Source organism: Fringilla coelebs, assembly GCF_963513975.1.
Source record: "Fringilla coelebs genome assembly, chromosome: 12".
Lineage (NCBI taxonomy): Eukaryota > Metazoa > Chordata > Aves > Passeriformes > Fringillidae > Fringilla > Fringilla coelebs.
The window spans coordinates 10,917,616-10,935,336 of record NC_140038.1 but is presented as its reverse complement, the minus strand read 5'-3'; the positions used below and the strand labels follow the sequence as shown (position 1 = coordinate 10,935,336).

Genomic DNA, 17,721 nt, shown 5'->3' with positions numbered 1-17,721 from the left:
GTAATATGCCTTATTAAATAGCTATAAGCAAGGTTTACTGGTATAGTTTGCATGGCAGTGAGAGCTAAGGAAGAGTCTGCAGCAACACAAGAAACTCAAATACCGTTAAAAATGAAATTTTAATCACAAAGTTTATGACTTTAATTTTAAAGAAACACAATTCATGTCTATTCAGTTGTATTTAATGTCAATATTCCCATTTTCCTTTAGCTGGATTTTGCTTTTGACTATTAACACTTGATTTGACTTGTCAAATTTTAAGCTTTCTGCTTTTTTTTCTATTTAAACAAGTATTTCCATTCCCATTATTCTAACAGCTTTAAAACTTTGTCCAGAAAAAATGGTCACACAGAATCCATGGAAATTAAATGAAAGTGACAAAGGTATTTGTACACAAAAGTTCATTATTTAGGTGTTTATATTAGACCATCATCACTGACTAGAAAATGATTGCAGAGAAGATGATTGTAAATAAAAGTTACAAATAGTCTCTGCTGAGCACATGACCATGGAATAATCAATGTACATTAGACACAATTATCAGCTGAGTAACGGGAAAAACAAAAGTATGTCTATGCTGTGTGCCATCTGCAATAGTGAACAACAATTTTTTACAAAGATGAGGATGGCCTATGCAATTGAAGTGTGTTTATACAAAGGCACCTGATCTCCCTTTCCTACACACACACACAACCATCAGCAAACAGAAAATTATACCAAGTGAAGAGACCCCCATGTGTATGCCATAGAGCTTTAAACAGATCCTTTAGTCAGAGAGGCATGTGAAAATATATTCATCAGCCAAAACGGACTGGGTATACCATTAAGCTCCCATTCTCCCACGTGTACAAATTCCTGTCTCGCAGACTGTACGAAAGCATAGCAAGAACAGACTGTGAAGACCGTAACTTAAACCTTGCATCAATCTGCTTCCCTTTCAGTAAATCAAAAGCAAAACTTACTGTCATGTCCTTAGTGTCAGTAACATACAGAATGCCACATGCTATGAATGCATTACCAGCCTTGGACTTAGGATAGGTGGTATTGATGTGCCAGTTGACTGAGAAGCTTTCTTCATCAATGTTGGCTACCATTATATTTTCATCAGTGCTTGAGGCATATATAATCCAAAGACCCTTCTCATCCACTGCTATGTTGAAATAGGTCTTGGAGTTAGAGAAGAGGTAGTTCTTGCCCTGGTGTAAGGCCTTTTTGATGTGCAGGGTGTGCAGCGAGTCTTTATCAAGCCCAAACCTGAAATGAGATACAGCAAGGATTCAGTATGGGTGATCAGAGCTCATCACACACACAGGGTGGTGAATCACTGATAGAGGTGGTGTTGAAAATACCTGTTTAAGGAGCATTCTGATGTCTTTTAAGATTAAGTTCTCAAAGAACCTTCCAAAACACTAGGAGAAAATTACAAAGTCATAACCAATCTGAAAGGTGCACAAGGGCATGGATTTGCTTTTGGTAGGCTTCACTTTATTTAGTCTAGGAGCTTTATTATCACCAAGATAAAAGAAGCAACTAAAAGGAATGGGTGTGAAAAAGAATACCAGGTGAAGGCCCAAAACTGAGAAATGGAATCTATACCAAAGTTTTCTTATGGACTAGGTGGGAGCTAAAGGAAGAAAATGTGATTGACCAAAGCAGCAGGAATGCTGGGCAGCTTCACCTAGTCTTGGAGTTCCTCTGATGAAAACAGTCCAGATAATGTCGTGGTTTACTCAATTAGACATCAAAGGAATTAAAATCCTACTTTTGCAGAGCCAAAATTGTGACCTTATGCTGGCCTCAATGGGACAGCCTGAATACTTCCATCTCTGATGTATAAAATTGTTTTTATTCCTTGAGATTCCTTAATAGGCTGATAATCTGAGGGCAGGAGCAGTAAGCAGCTATATCATGTTCCTTCACTGGTTTAGGAGGGTAATCAGCTCCTCCTGAGACACATCTGCTGTCAGCATTTAATCACCCAATAACACTGGGCTCCAGCAAAGACAGCCAGAGCATGCTTCATCTTTTTAAATAATGCCCTCTGCAAAGAAGCACATTTCAGTGTCTGACTTCTCTCTCACAGTATAGCTCCATGCTTCAAATAGAGGAAGGAAAAATACTACTCAATAAAGGAATCTGCTACACTTGCAAGTATTTTTTCTGAAAAGATAGGCTTAATCACAGGAACAGTTCAGATCCAGCAACATACAATACTGGGAGAATAATTTTTCTGTTTAAGCAGCATTGATAGCATATACTGGAAAAATCATGGTAAGAGAAGTCAGGAATACCCAGCTTAGGTCATTCCACTCAGCTTTGGTACAACTCACATCTGCAGCAACTCCATATTCCAGCAGCATGTATGTGCAATTCAAAAAAAAAAAGTTAAAGGCTGGAAAATATTTGAGAAATACATGTCAGCCCTTTTAATCTTGTTAATTGCTTCACATCTATCAAAAACCTCATGCAAGGGCTAGAAGGACAGACCTTAACAGGACTAGTTGGTCAGAAATGCCGATTTTTTCAGGACTCTTTTCTATAGAAAGCCAACAAGATAGAAAGCACCTCAAGATTCATTAGAAATACACAAGTTCTGCAGCACACACTACCATATCTTTTCCTGTTATTTATACATGAAAAACTGGAAGGAAACAAAAAAGTGAGGTTTCATTCCCAGGTTCTCTTGGGCTCCCAGTCAGGGATAGTCCAGCCTGGAATTCCAAATGGTTCTGAAATTCTTTAATCTTCTGACATCTTGGGGTAAATGACAAGATGTAGTGTAATAGTTTAATCAACCACCAGAACTCAAGCTACAAACACTTTTCTGATCACTAATATCAACAAAGTCAATCAAAAATAACAGAGATAGTAAAGCATGTTATGAAACAAAGTAAAAAGAATGAAACAATCACAATGTTGTAGGTTTGACCATCAAGAGAAGACCTGCCAAGGTTCAGACAAACCTAGTTTTACTTGCTTTTAAATATGACAAGAAACTCTTTTTGAATGCTTTTTCAACACGTGAAAAATGAACTAACCAGATCCTCACCTCTACTTTCCATTAAAACAATGCAACAACTCCCAGAAGCTTTTATGAAGCCCAAATTCAAGGACTTCAATGTCACAGAATCCACAGTGCCTCATTCTGCCTGTGCTGAAGGTAAATAATCTCAGAGTGAAGAACAGAACAGAAAGGCCATTTCTCAGCAGCTCCTTGAGAGGATTTGAAAATTCCAGAAATAGTTTGTGTTCATCTGTACATGAAGGCATTTCCCAATTAATGGTATGCAAGGTGAGGAATCTCTGCCCTATCACTGTGTATTGCTTCAACAGTGATGGTCTTTTACAGACTACCAGAGAAAAAGCCAAAAGATGTTAAAGGAGGCTGCCAAAAAGTGAGCTTGTGCTTGGCAGAATAAATATTATAGAATCCTTGCAGCTTGCTCACATTCCTTGGCATGCACATGAATATAGGAAGGCAGCACTCACACCTGCTTGGGAACAGACATCAAAGTATAGTAAATGTTCTTGGCTCAGACATCAGAGTCGTGTAAGAACTTGAAAGCACAAGCAATCTTTCCCTTGCCCTTGGACTGTCTTTGGCTCTTCCCACAAGGTGAGATTCTGGGGTTGATTTGTATTTTTTGTCTCTGTCCTCAGTAGAAAGTTAAATAAGAGATGTAATTCTCAGTTCTAGTTCAGGGAGATATAGCAGGAAAGTAGTAGAAAGTTCTTATGATGAGGAAATCAAACACTGGAGCCACTCCCCCCTGGTGGAATGTGCAATTCTCCAGGTCGCCCTGTCCTCAGCAGGTGTCTCAGTGCAGCCCTCTGTGCCAGCAGCATTCCCTGCTGCTGCTGCCAGCCAGAGCAGAGCACAGCAAGGGCTCTGCAAAGCCAAGTTTCATGAGTAGGCCACGGTCACAAAACCACCCACCTACACCTCCCACACTGCAGCTGAACCACTTCTGACTCAGATGCAGGTAGGTGCACAGCTTATTCTTCTAAATGCAATCCTTTCTTCTGGTACCCAAATTCCTTTGTCAATTCTCATTTCTTTCTTGTGATTATTATTCTCATTTCTTTCTTGTGATTATAACACAGCAAAGAATCCAAGTTGAAGAACACCCACAGCAATGTAATGTTCAATAGAACCTGAATCTACCTAGTTGGATCCCAGGATAGCCAAGAGGAGAATTTGTTGTCCTCTGCACATGGCATCTTGTTCATCCTGGGGACCTATTGCTCTATGACATGGTAACTGCAGAAGTGAACTCCTGAGACACAGGGCTGAACAATGCCTAAAGAATTGTCACAGCAGAGTAGTGGTCCCGAGCTATTGTCCCAGTTTTCCTCTTCCCACAACATCTGCACACACAAAGTGGAAGGCTGGTGGCCCATAGTCTTGTTACTGATTGGAAAGAATGAATTGTTCCGTTCTGGAAAAAACTCTGAACCAGTCCTCTGTTCTTCCTGTTTAGGTAGGACCAAAAAGAAATGCAAAATGCTACAAGGAGAATTGTCTGCTTTTCTGATGTTCAGCTCTGGCACTCCAACCTATTGCTCCTCCTTTCACAACTTCACTTATCTTAGGCCAACTATCTTTGACTTACTTCCGAATGTTACTGGTTCCTCCCTGATGATAGTAGAGATGATTGTTTTGTACTGCATGGCCACATCCATAGAAAAATCCTGTGATGTTAATGATCCTGTAGCTGTCATTCAGCAAGGCATCGACATTTTCATATTCTTTTATATAGTTTCCTAAACAAAGAGCAAAACATGTTGAAGAAAAAGGACTATCTAATTTTGAGATCTCTATACTAAAAGTTCAGTCTCTACTGAAAGTCCATCTCAATCAACTATCAGACAAATGATTGTATTTGTCTTTTCAATAGTGATTCAACTTGCTGGAATGTGAAAAAAGAATCCAGAGACACACAAAAGTAATCTATAGAAAAGATGATCAAGAGCCTGCTTCCCACAGACCTACTGGGTCCTCATTCTGAACACAGTTGATGTGTATGCAGAAATATTTCCTTTTCCCACTTAGATCCTGGACATTTTCCTGCTCTAAATGTAGCCTATGCAGCAGTTGCCTCATTTTCATGCCTAGCTAAATGAAAAGGCAAAACTCCAATAAAGCTACAATTTAGGGAAGTAAAGCCATAGGAAACAGAAACTCTTGAAAGAAAAGGATAAAAAGCCACAAACAATAGACATTTAAACTTGGATTCAGTTAAAAAAAACTCCAAACATAAAGCTATTTTAAAAATCTGATGTTGACTCTGAAAATGTCTAAAGATACCACAAATGCCTAAAACCATTTATACAGTCAAGTATTAAATAGGTAATATGGAAAATATTCTGAAAAATATGTGGGTAAAAACTCATCATTCTTACAAGTTTAGGTTGAAAGGATTTAGGAAGCAATGTCAGCATAAAAAAAGATTTTTGGTCAGTGACTACTACTAAAAATACCTGAAAAATGCATGGTGAGCCAAATCCTTTCATCACTTTTGTTTGCAGGTTCCCTCATCCAAGTTCCAAACGTTTGCTGTAAACTGACATACTGATCAGGACTTCCTACAGACGTTATGACACATTCTGGTGGGAAAAAAGCACATGTCCATGATCTGTGACACTGAGAGAAAGTAGCCCTCAAGTCACACTTTGCAGCAGGTTACCAGTTTTTTTTGAAGGGGGATCTGGTGTTCTGTCTTCAGCCTTTCCAGCGAGGGTATCATCATTTGGTACACCACATATCTCATCTAGGGTGGAGGGAGAAAGAGAAAAATGACATGTTTTACCCTATTTGACATGATAGATAGACACATCAGTGACTCCACTAAAATAAAGGAATGATAACTGGGATTTTGCTTCATATGGAAAAGAAATGCTTAGATTGGTATGGTCAAAAATGAGATAAGAAAAGACTTCCTCTCACTTCTGCCAAGGAAATGAAGCGTTGAGGCTGACAGTCAGCTTTGAGGAGTAACTAATTAAATCAACAGATTTAGTTCCTTAGCTGTGAATTTCTGAGCACCCACTTAGGAAGAAAGAGTTGCCCTTTTCATGAGATAATTTCAGGCAGCTGAGGTAGCTGGAAAATGGCTGATTTAGTAGTAAGACAAAAAGCATTTTCTTGGGAAGGAGTAGTTGTTAAAACATTCATGCACAAATCCCCACAGACCAGAAGACAGGGTGGATCCTGTAGGCAACACAGAACATTTTGTTCATGCTGATAATGCCTGAGACAGCAATAAAACAGTAACACATGCACGGAGTACCTAATGCATGAGCTTGACATCCATGCCACTAAAGAAGCAGGATGAAATACTAAGGGAAATGACACATTATATTATTTACACACATAGAAATGGTTAGAATCACATTAGAATCAAACACCTGGAAATATTTTTCTCCATCCCACAACAATTTAAGGACTAGCTGGCTGGATTTGCTCTTAGCATTCACTATTAAAACAATGCCTGAATTAAATTATTCATGGACCATTTTCTTTAGAGCCAGGTATCTCTTCTGCCCTTAAAACAATGTGACATATTTCAGTTTGCTTAGAATGAATAACCCCGGAGAAGAGTTCTTATCTTATTGCTGGTTTCATTGTAGCCTTGTTTTCTAATTCCATTCTTAACTTTTATCTCCAGCATTTCACACTGCTTTACACACAGGCTGCATATTTTTTAGACTTCCATTTTCATTGTTGCCTTCTAATGTATTACTAGGATTTACAGGTCTGTGCTGAAGTTTAAGTGACAAAAATAGTTAAAAATAGGAAAAAAAAAAAAAGTAATGCTGAAAGGGTACCATGACATTCAGGAAAGAAAGGACAGATAATACTGCATTGTTGTTTTCTCCTTTAGGTCATATCCTCCTTTTGTTCATGCAGAAGAAAACTACTCTAAGATGGAGCGAGAACAACATGTATTTCTCCCATCCATTATCTAGGGCATTTGGTGAGATGACATTGAAAGTTTGTAAGTGATCACAGTGTATCTCCAAGTGAGGCACAAACAGTCCACCCAGCCATGGTAAGCTGAATGCCTACAGCCAGAATTTACCAATCCCTCGAGATCCCCTTCCAGCTTCTGATCCCAAAATGCTTCCAGAATATTTCAAAAAACAAAATCACTCAGCAGAAATTATAAATTGCAATGCACAAGTTGATTTTTCTTGGCCTGAGTCTAATAGATGCAGTTGACTGAAGGAGCAGTTCCCTGTACAGCAGTTTATCTAAAACTATGGGATAGCCAAGGGCCAGCTCAGTGTTTGTAGCAGAGCTGAGTGCACTATTTACCTTTGAGAATATCTGCAATACTTCCAGCTGCATGGATTAGAAAGCAACTAAAATTAAAGAGACAGTTTTCAATCAGAGATTCTTATGGGAAATTTTCACTACTTTCTTCCCATCAAAAACCAAGATAAATATCCTGCTGCTTCCTATCATAAAATATTCTGGTTGAGAGTTAATGGAGTTTAAAAGTCATTAAAACTATTCATTTGGTCTGTTGGGGGAAGGTGGGAAAGATGGAGCAGAGATGTTTGTTTCTTCCAGAATTCACTAAAGTACCAGAGAGAAAAAATAAACCTGCACTTCCAACTAATTATTCTCTTCTCTTGAAGAAACTAAGATTTACCAGATTCAGAATTTATTTTGAAAAAGGCAGGCTTGTATTCTTATGCAATAAGTTAATTACAATTGTAATTCAGCATATGTATTTTCTTTCCTTGAAAGAGTAATGAATATTTAATTACAAAATCTGGATTATTCATTGAATTTTGATACTAAGATCTCATGGTTTGTTGAGTTATAAAACATAAAAGCTCATTGAGGAAGATCTCATCTTTGCAGAGTTATTTGAGTGTAACTCCCATTTTCCTGCTGCAATTTAAGATCCATCAGAAATCCATCAGAGAGCTTATCCTCCAAAGCATTTCAGTTTGTTTCAGCACTTGAAAAGAGGCCACCTGAGCAAATGGCGCAATTATCTCATACAACAGTTCATGCATTTCTGAATTTCAAATAGGATGAGATTTCTGCTCCAGCTCTCTCCTGTCCATTGTAAGGGAGGAGAAGCCCAGGAGGCTCTCTGGGCTCTGTTCTGACACTTCAATGTCCAGAATCAGGGGTTTATATTTACATCTAAAATTAAATATTCATTATCTAAAAGCCAACTGTTTCAGCTGCATTTCTCTTACTTTCCAAATTTATCCCACCTGATAGAAAACACCATTTGTAAATACTTTGCCTGAGCATTACCAAAACACAATTAAAAGACTAATGTGAAGGTAGCCTGCTGCCTTGCACAAACTGTATTTCAGCAAAGCACCTGAGCACATGCTCAGCTTTCAGCTTATGCAGTTTTAGTGGCGCCACCAAAACTAAACCCGTGCTTACCGTTTTGAGCCTTGAAGCAATGGTTTAATCTTAGTTTAATGGAAAAGAACACTGGAAAGCACTAACCTGTGCATTTGCTGCTGTAGATGTTCTCCTGAAGCTCCACACTGGCTTTACCTTTACGTTTACCTGGAGGCCCTGGGGGTCCAGGAGGTCCAGGGGGCCCAGGTGGTCCAGGCTCACCTTTTGCACCTGGGTACAAAATGCAGCGTCAGGACACAGCCCTTCCCCAGGCAGCAGGAAACCTGCAGAGAGCTGTATGCATCCACAGGACATCCACAGAACAGCCTCTCTCTTTCTTAAGAGGTTCCTGAGTACAGGATGTGGTGCAATAAACTCTGAAATGCTGTTTGTTAGAAAGTGAACCAGATAGAGCTTCACAAGGAGTAGGACATCAATGCATTTTATCTGTCTGGATTACAGGCCCATTAGAGAGTTACCATTTCAGATGCTCACTGCTGTAATTTTACACAGTTTATATTTGGCTGCTTCATGTATTCCTGAGGGGAAATCTGCCCCTCATTCTCTAACAGAAAAATAAAACTACACTGAAATAAGGAGCAGGAGGAAGTCAATTGTATGAAAGCATTCTGGAAAGGGTGAAATTCACAAACATTTCAACCCAAAGGCCAGGTAGAGAGGTTTTTGTGAAAACTTGTCTTGCAAAGAGAACAATCTCCTGTGCACAGCAATACTCAGACTTCCCTGTGTATATAAACCCTATTTGTACAGGTTGGTTCTGCCCTTGCACATCACGTTCATGCTTCAGAAATGGAGCATATCTTTTTCTATCAAGTACACAGTTGCAAAAGAACTCCCAAGAGCACTTTTCCATACCTTCTAATATCACATCATTGTTTGTATCCCCTTTTTTTCTCTTGGATCCTCTTGCACCTTTCCCTCCTGGCATACCATCCTTCCCAGGTAAACCCATTTCTCCCGGTTCTCCTTTCTGTCCTTGATCACCTTTTGGTCCTGGCAAACCTAGAAATAAAAACCATTTCAGGATCAAGAGCACTGCTCCAGTATTAAGCACCAATTACTAAATATTTTTACTACAAACCATATTCACTCTAGTTATATTTTTCACCTGTATTTAGCTGGATAGCTGTAATTCCTTTGGATTTCAAAGCAGCATTGTAACCTAATATGAAGGGAAGCTGTACCTATTTTTCCTCTTTTTCCATTTACTCCTGGTTCTCCCTTTTGTCCTGGAGTTCCTGGGATTCCATCTGATCCATTGTAGCCAGGCAGCCCAGGAGGCCCTGATCGAAGCAAACAGCGTAACTGAATTTTCACTGTTGAATGTAAGTTACCCTGAAATCTACTATATTTACATACAGCATGTTTATATGTATATTTAAACCCCAGCAAAACATGACTCCTACTTTTCTGATACAGAGAATTATTCCAAGCAGACTGTCACAGGTTAAGCAGTGCAGAAAGAAAACAAGTAACCATTCTTAACATAGCCTTGCAACTACCTGAGTGAGAACTGGGACAGAATTCAATAAGAAAGGAGGAAAAGTTATGGGGGTGGTGGGAGGGTGTAATCAATAACCAATATTCTTTAAAAAGATGGTTTTAATGTTAAATTAAAATATCCATTTCCTTGGGAGGTTAATATATAAATTCATCTCTTCACCTAGATGCTACTTAAGCATATTAATTTGGTTTGGATCAAATGTTCTACTCCCTCCACTAGAAGATTAAAATGTCTGAAACCTCCCCTATCTCAGAAGGGGCATGAACTGACTTAAATACAAGCGTTATAAAGCAGGCAGTCATTCAACCCTCCCTTTAATTAGCAAAGGCAGACAATTTTGTGAAAGATACATTTCTGTATTTCAATGTTTTGTACCAGCAACTGTTTAAATTACCCCCCAAATGTTACTGCAATTGTCCAGGTGTCTTACCTGGGGGTCCTGGGGGGCCTATAACAAGGGGGGAAAAAAAACACACAAGAAAGAAGAAATGGTGAGTTTAACCTAGCAAGAAAACAAAGCAATTCCAAACTGAACTGATGAGCTCTAGATCTGAAGAATAAAAGGGTAAGAAAATCCCTCCAATTTAAAAATGAGCATCTATCTAACTGCTTTATATTATAAAAAACCATCTGAGCATTAGCAGTAACTCAGACTTGCCAAAAGAGTAACAACTTTACATAAACATGTTTTGTTTTTTTCAAATTTCAATTGATAAAGGTTTGGCAACAACTCTGCAATGCAACCTCACTGTCAGGGGCTTTGGTGCCTTCACAAAGCCATGGATGCAAGACACCTCACAGTCATATTTCCTTTATGTGAGTTTTCTTCAAAAACCTCTTCTAGTGGAAGAATATTGGCTTTATAATACTGATGAATGTCACAAATAAAAATCCTGTTGGACATACACATTGGAAATACATGCCACGCTTCTCTGTGTTTTACAGATTGCAATTCAGGACTCAGACAATTTAAGCAGGAAAAGAAAGTCTTGTCATTCATATCAACAGTCAGACTTTTCACATGTGATAGTTATCCAGTCTGGATAAGCTTCCCACAGAAACTGGTTGGTGCATTTAGAAATTGGACTTGCTTCAGTCATTCAGCAATTTGAAATACAGAAAAATCTGTATTAAAGATCTTACTCTCTTACACAGCTTAGATGTAGGGCCCTAAAGAGAAGCAAGCATAGCAGGCAAGAGCAAAGAAATATTAACCAGAACAATGTCTGTGATTCCTCATCTTTGATCCCCAATACACATTAAAAAAATTTTTTAAATGTAAAACTAGTTGGAGAATACAAAGGTGACAGATGCAATTAGAGAACCAAATTAACTCCGTGAACATTTTTATCCAGCCAAAGTACTGTCTTGTTTCAACCAAACTTTTTACAGCAGAAAATAACAGCAATTACTAGATTTCCCTAACGATGACAATTTTCAGCATTAATTATGAATCATTATAACTAAAGTGAAAACCATTTTACAATACCATTATAGGAATCATCCCTTTTAATCAGCACAGGCAGTAATATCAGTTAACATCTTTCTGCCAGTTTTCCAGTAAGTGGCTATTTCTTTCGCACTGTGTTACATCCATTAGTGCAGTGAATTCCTCCCTCATCCCTAAAGCTGAGGCTCCTTGTACAAGTGTAAGATACATAAGAAAGGTGCTTGAACAGCCACAAATGTCGTTGAGGCCTCCAGAAGAGAAAGCCACTTGTGTAAGGGTGTTAAGAGAGAAAAAGGTGCAAAAGGCACCAAGTAACATGAATTTACAAGTCTGAAACCCAAAAAAACCAAAACTTAGATTGTCTGTAGTTCAGCCACTGTTGAAATCAGAACTGATGTACAGCTCCAGAAATATTTTTTTCCATCTGTGAGTAAAATGGTAGTTCTCATTTATGTTTAATCAGTTGAATCAAATGTACCTTACAGAAAATACAAACCAGACAGCAAGTCAAGCCTTTACTTTAACTCATAAATCTGGCTTCATTCTAATCTTCTCATTTCCAAAAGGAACACAACTCGTTCTGTGACAGACCTCAAAGCTGGACCATAGCTCTTCAATTGGCTGCTACCAGACACTCTTCACCAAACCCCACAAAACTTTCCACACCCTCTTGTGACTCAGCCATCAGCAACTCCAGGTCCTCACTGGTGACATGTGACTTCACCAAGTGCCACTGCTCCACTGCAGTTGTAACTATGGGAGCAAGTTTCTACCCCCTGCATGTTCCTCCCCTGTTAGGCCTGAAGTATGACATATGCAAAAATATTATGACTTAACCTCACCTGGCATTTGAAACACCCAAGTCTAAAAGATTTGCTTATGAAAATTACATCAAACAGAAATGGCTCCAAGAAGCATCAGTCGAGGTCCTTAAATTCCAGTATTTATATTCAGAGGGTACAGATAAGTCCCAAAGTGGTACATATTAACCTTTTTTAAAATTCTGATAAATAGCAGGTTTCTGACACAGTTATTGACCTCAGGTTCTTTGAAAACACTGTTTCTGGGCTCCTGGAGGTAACTAACATAGGTGTGATGCTTAAGGCAGCAAACATACCTGTTAAACATATCCCTTTTGTGCTGTTACACAAATCCACCATCACTCGGACCTAATATTGCAAAGAAATTAAAGTTGAAAACAATGGATTTCATGAAAGTATCCAGTTCACTTTACCTACAGAAAGAATTCCAAACCCAAAGATACAACTGGCCCTCTGTGCTTATTAGAATAAGCTACTCAGAATACTGTAACACTGTGACACCATCCATCTCTTTGGGCAGTCTCTCATAGGACTCTGTTCAATAGACCTCAGTTTAACCCTTACTGAAAATATGAATAAAATATTGGGCAGACAACTCCATACATCACTTAGCCATTTAATTTACTGGAACACGTGTGGTTGTCTGTGCAAGGACTCTATCAGCAGAAGGTATTAAAATCCAATTATCAGCCAATAAAAACTACATTCAATTTTATTTTATATTTGTATTAAGTGATAGAAACTTTTCTAATGAAGCATACCCAGGGAGAAAGATGACCCGTGTTCCAAGTAAGCAATTTCATATCTTTAAATAACCAAGATGTGCAAATTTGAAACGGACCTTCATCCACTCAAAATAATTCAAGCAAAAAGACAAGTCTTTATTAAATCAAGCTGGAAAACATTCATAAATATGCTTTTAATCTAGAGTAGACTAAAATTTATCAATGGAGGAATCATCTTTACAAAATACACAGTTCTTGGCTGAGCAAACATTCACGTTGCATGCCCTGCATAATGAGAGTCAACACAAAAACATTTTGCGACTCATCAAAACAAACAGCAGAAATATTATGACCATGATCTCTGGAAGTCCCTCAGCTCTCTATGGGAAAGTCTAATGTTTATAGCCAGAAAACCAAGGGTCACTATTTCAGGGCTGTGCAATGAGTGATAATTTATGAACCATTTACCCAGAGCTGCACATTTGTTGATCTTTGTGCAGTTATTCTATCTACAATTAATAGAAATTAATGGAATGTACTAGTCCCAAAAGATAGAAGGAACAAGTGCAAGGCAATCTGAAAGGTAGATTGAAACTTAATTCTAGCAAGTTTATTTGCCACAGTCAATCATTATTTTTTAAATTAATGCATCATTAGTTTCAACTGCCAAATCTAACAGACTCAAATAGAGGACAATTAGCTTAGTGGAAAGTATCCTTTTGCTGCAAAACCAAACCATATTTGACAATGAGTTCCTGTTCTGTCTGATACCTGCTGAGAATGTACTGATTCCAGACTGTACTGGAACAGTACATTTATCATTTCAGACTCACTTTAAATTAGCTGAGAAGTGCTAACTGATTTTGAATATCAGAATATGCTTGTTTTCTTTCTCCTCACACTCCTCAAAAACACTTGGCTCCTACCCTGTAATTTGTAAAATACATCTTGTCCATGTGCACTCTAATTCTAACTGCATTTTAATTTAAATAGTTCTGTTGAGGTTGTTGAAGTGATTACAACTTGCTTTGCAGCACTACTTTTACCAGCCAGTGCAACTCAGGTGACAATTAAAAAACATGGCACTCAAGAAGTGCAAATAGCCTGTGACAGAACCTCCAGCTTAGCTATGAAAGATAGCATTCACAACCAGCATCATCACTAAGAACAGCTACAGATAAAAATATCTTGTTTAAATGCTAAAATCTTAGTTTTCTCATGGAGAAATGGTGGAAAAATAAAAATAAAACAAACCCCTAAACTATGAAATATTACTCAGATAATTGGTAGCCATTATCTCTTGCACTGCCTGAAATCACACTTTGAATCTTGGTCTGTTTCCCTCCCATCAGCCTTTCTGCAGCAGCAGATTTGCCAGTTTCCTATTTTTACTCACTTGCAAAATAAATATATGAATACTTAAATAAGAGGCCCTGAACAAAAAATATGCTCATGTTCTTGGAGCTGACATGATTTTTGCTGCCTGTGGTTGTTTCAAAGATTCATGAGCAGTGGGCACAGCTGTGTCCTGAGCAGGGGCTGTGCAGAGCAGCGGGACATTGATACCTGCAGTGGCCCTGCAGAGATGCCTCCCCTGCCAGAGAGAACCTGCTCAGACCAAGCCTCTGTTCAGGCCCACGTTCAGCAGGGGCCACCAGGGTCACAGGTGTCATCCCACCAACTCTGAGGAACTTTGTCTCACACTACAAAAGTAGCCAAGTCTTCAAATTACATTAGTGGGAGTCTGATTCAAAATACAGAAATGCAGGAGTGGGAGGAGGGGGTGCTTGAATATTTTTTAAGGACTCTTTTCCCCTTGAGCAAATGATTCTGCACACAGTTACACACTCTCCTGAGCAGTGGCCAGAATGAAAAATGTTTGATGGGTGTAAGAATAAAAAGGCATCAAACCCTCCCAAGCAGCTCCCTGCAGGATACACAGATTTAAACGAAGCACATCACACACAGCAGTAGTCACAGTGGACATTTAGAGGCACAAGTGCACAGTCTGGCCACATGCTGTTCAAATATACACAATGTGCTCAGTGCTAATTGGGGAGGGAAATAAAATTAATGTCATCTGTAATCATGGTACCTATTGACAGCTGAGTAGCACATTTAATGGCCACTGTCAAAATTATCCAGACACTCACCTGCAACTAATGATCCCAGTCTGAGCACCTAGCAGTAAATGGCATTGACTGTCTTCAAGCCCTATCAGGATCAGAATCATTTCCCCAATAATTTTATTTGAGAATCTTTTGGACTCAAAAAAGCAATTCATATCAGAGCAAAACAAACTGCAGCTGCCAAATTCAGGGATGACTTCCTAAAAGAAGTTATTTAAAGGCAGTTTTGAGTACAAAATGATGTGACTTTACAGATTTTTACTTTTTGCAGAAGTCTTGTACTGTAAATTCTAAACTCAAAGCACAACAACTTAAAGGGCCAAGCTTAAAAAAAAATTATTCTAAAACCCAAAGAAAGTTATTATCACAACTCCATGCTTTGAAAACCTGTGCTTGACACTCTCATTAGCCCTAATATTAATGGAGATGGTCTCACTGTAAAATGAGGATTGCAATAGTTTATTAACAAAAACGCCATCAGAACATGACTGAAGAGGTATTTTCTGTAAACAGTTTTTTAAACCAGCAACATTAATACATGAGTAAGAGTCTGAGTTACGCTTTTGTGCACGTAAACCTGCAACTCTTACTGGGACAGTTTCCACTAAAGTTCTCTCAACAGTAATATTTTTCTTGCATTTATTCTAGCTCAAAACTCAAAAGCTTTTCAATCTATTCAAAACTGTTCAACTACATGACATTAGTTCCTACTGAGCAAGATCATCTTTTCACTGATGTGCAAAAAAAATGTGCTGTTCTGCCAGAGAAAGGACATACAGTTCTCCTAAGCCATCAAATACTGCCTCAAATTTAGCACTTACTGGAAGGGCATTATCAGTTTCAAAGAGATGTCAGCTGATGTCCAGTGCCTCATGCGGAGACGCTGAACAGTTCAAAACACACGGGGGCTCTGTTAGTGGTGTTAGTGTTAAAAACCGGTAACGCTGGAAACTGGAAGGCTTTTTATTGCAAGGAAATTTTAGAGTTTCACTAAACCCCCAACCTCCCTCCCTCTGTGTAAGTCTGGTTTGTAAAGCGGGATGGTGCCCTGCGAGCTCCGCGGCCCAGCATTCTCGGAGCAGGCAGGAGCCCGGGCGAGCGTCCGCCGGGCGCGGTGCGCTGCCGGGGCCGCAGGCGGGCCGAGCCCGGCTCTCCCGCCCCCCGGCCCGAGGGCAGCCCGCAGCGGGGCCGTACCGGCACCATGGAGTAGGTGAGCATCATCAGCATCTCGTCGCTCTCGGCGCGCACGTGGCCGCGGGCGCGCTCCCCGCGGCGGCTGCGCTTGGTGCGAGCGGCGGGCGCGGGCGCGGGCGGCGGCCCCCGCACGGAGCCGTTCCCCGCCGCCTCCAGCTCCCGCAGCGCCGCGCCGAGCTCCCGCCACTGCGCCAGCAGGAACAGCGTGCCCGCGGCGCTCAGCGCCGACAGCAGCCCCACGGCGGCCAGCAGCGCCCGCCCGCCCGCCGCCTCCATCGCCCCGGCGCGCCCGCAGCGCCGCGCATTTATCGCCGCGGCCGGGGGAGTGCCGGGGCAGGGCAGGGCCGGGCACGGTCCCCGCTGAGCCGGGCAGGACCGGGGAGCTGCCCTAGGTCACTTCAGACGGGGACGCGCCTGGGACAGCATGTGACCCACGCGTGATTTCAAACGACTGACGTTGTACATGGGTTTTTTCAGGGGTCAGGCAGTGAGACCGCATAACAAAAACCCACGCGTTCGACAGACCCTGTCATCACACGGGTCCGTGAGACGGGTCCTGCAGTTCACACCATCACTGCGCTCTCTCAACGAATACCATGTGTCAGTCACTTACAAAAATTGACCCGTTGCTTTAGATGTTCAAGCACAGACCTTTCCCAAATCACTACTGCTAAACCTTCTGTCACATGGGATAACAAAATTTGCTATATTAAAGGTTAATTCATAAATCAGTTAATTCATAGCCAAGATAAGAAAATGAATATAACATAGCATATAACAGAATCTGTCCGAATACCAAGACTTCATGAAGAATGTAAAATCTCTTGAGCTCAAAACACTTTTCAAAAAAGTTATTTTTAAAACTGACATTTCAAATCAAAGCCATGCACTTTCTTACATTGATACTGCTTCAAATCGACCTCAAGAAACCCCCAGCTTTTGAATGCCAAGTTTCCTACAAGAGAAGGCTTTGATCCTTTGTCACAGTGACAATTCTCTGCTGCAACTGATCACATACATTTTGTCTCCATTCTAACTATGCCATTGACCTGTAATTCATGCTAATCCCACGGTACATTGACAGATGAACTACTGGGTCAAACCAAATCTGAACTTAATACACTCAATTCTGCTACAGCTGCCTAAGCACAGTAGAGAAGCAGTGATAGGAAAACAACTCCATCATATTAAATTTCTCATCTCTCTGAAATAAAAAATTACTGCAAAAAGTGCTGGTGTCCTCAGGCATTGCATTGGAGACTCTCCTTATGAAACTGCCACAGGTAGAGATTGAACAAGATGAGAGAGACACCAATCATTCCATCTCATCCCATGATGGCAGATGAGAAAGAAGAAAATCACCATACACCCAAAGGCATAAGGCTTATCAGCACAGAAACAAAGAATAGTTTGGGCTGAAAAGCACCTTTAAAAAGTCACTTAAGTCAAGCCCTCTGCAGTGAGCAGGCACACTTTCCAACAGACCTGGCTCCTGAG

General features: G+C 40.1%; 1 protein-coding gene across 1 annotated transcript; it reads right to left on the bottom strand.

Moving 5' to 3' along the window:
• Positions 1 to 189: 189 nt before the first annotated feature.
• On the bottom strand, positions 190 to 16,500 carry GLDN (gliomedin; the record flags this gene model as incomplete). Its single annotated transcript, XM_084213629.1, has 10 exons — positions 190 to 1,254; positions 4,614 to 4,764; positions 5,482 to 5,607; positions 5,688 to 5,771; positions 8,486 to 8,611; positions 9,257 to 9,403; positions 9,586 to 9,684; positions 10,336 to 10,353; positions 12,473 to 12,524; positions 16,225 to 16,500. The coding sequence occupies 10 exons, from the start codon at positions 16,498 to 16,500 to the stop codon at positions 798 to 800; spliced, it is 1,536 nt and encodes a 511-aa protein (XP_084069755.1). The 3' UTR covers positions 190 to 797.
• Positions 16,501 to 17,721: the final 1,221 nt, after the last annotated feature.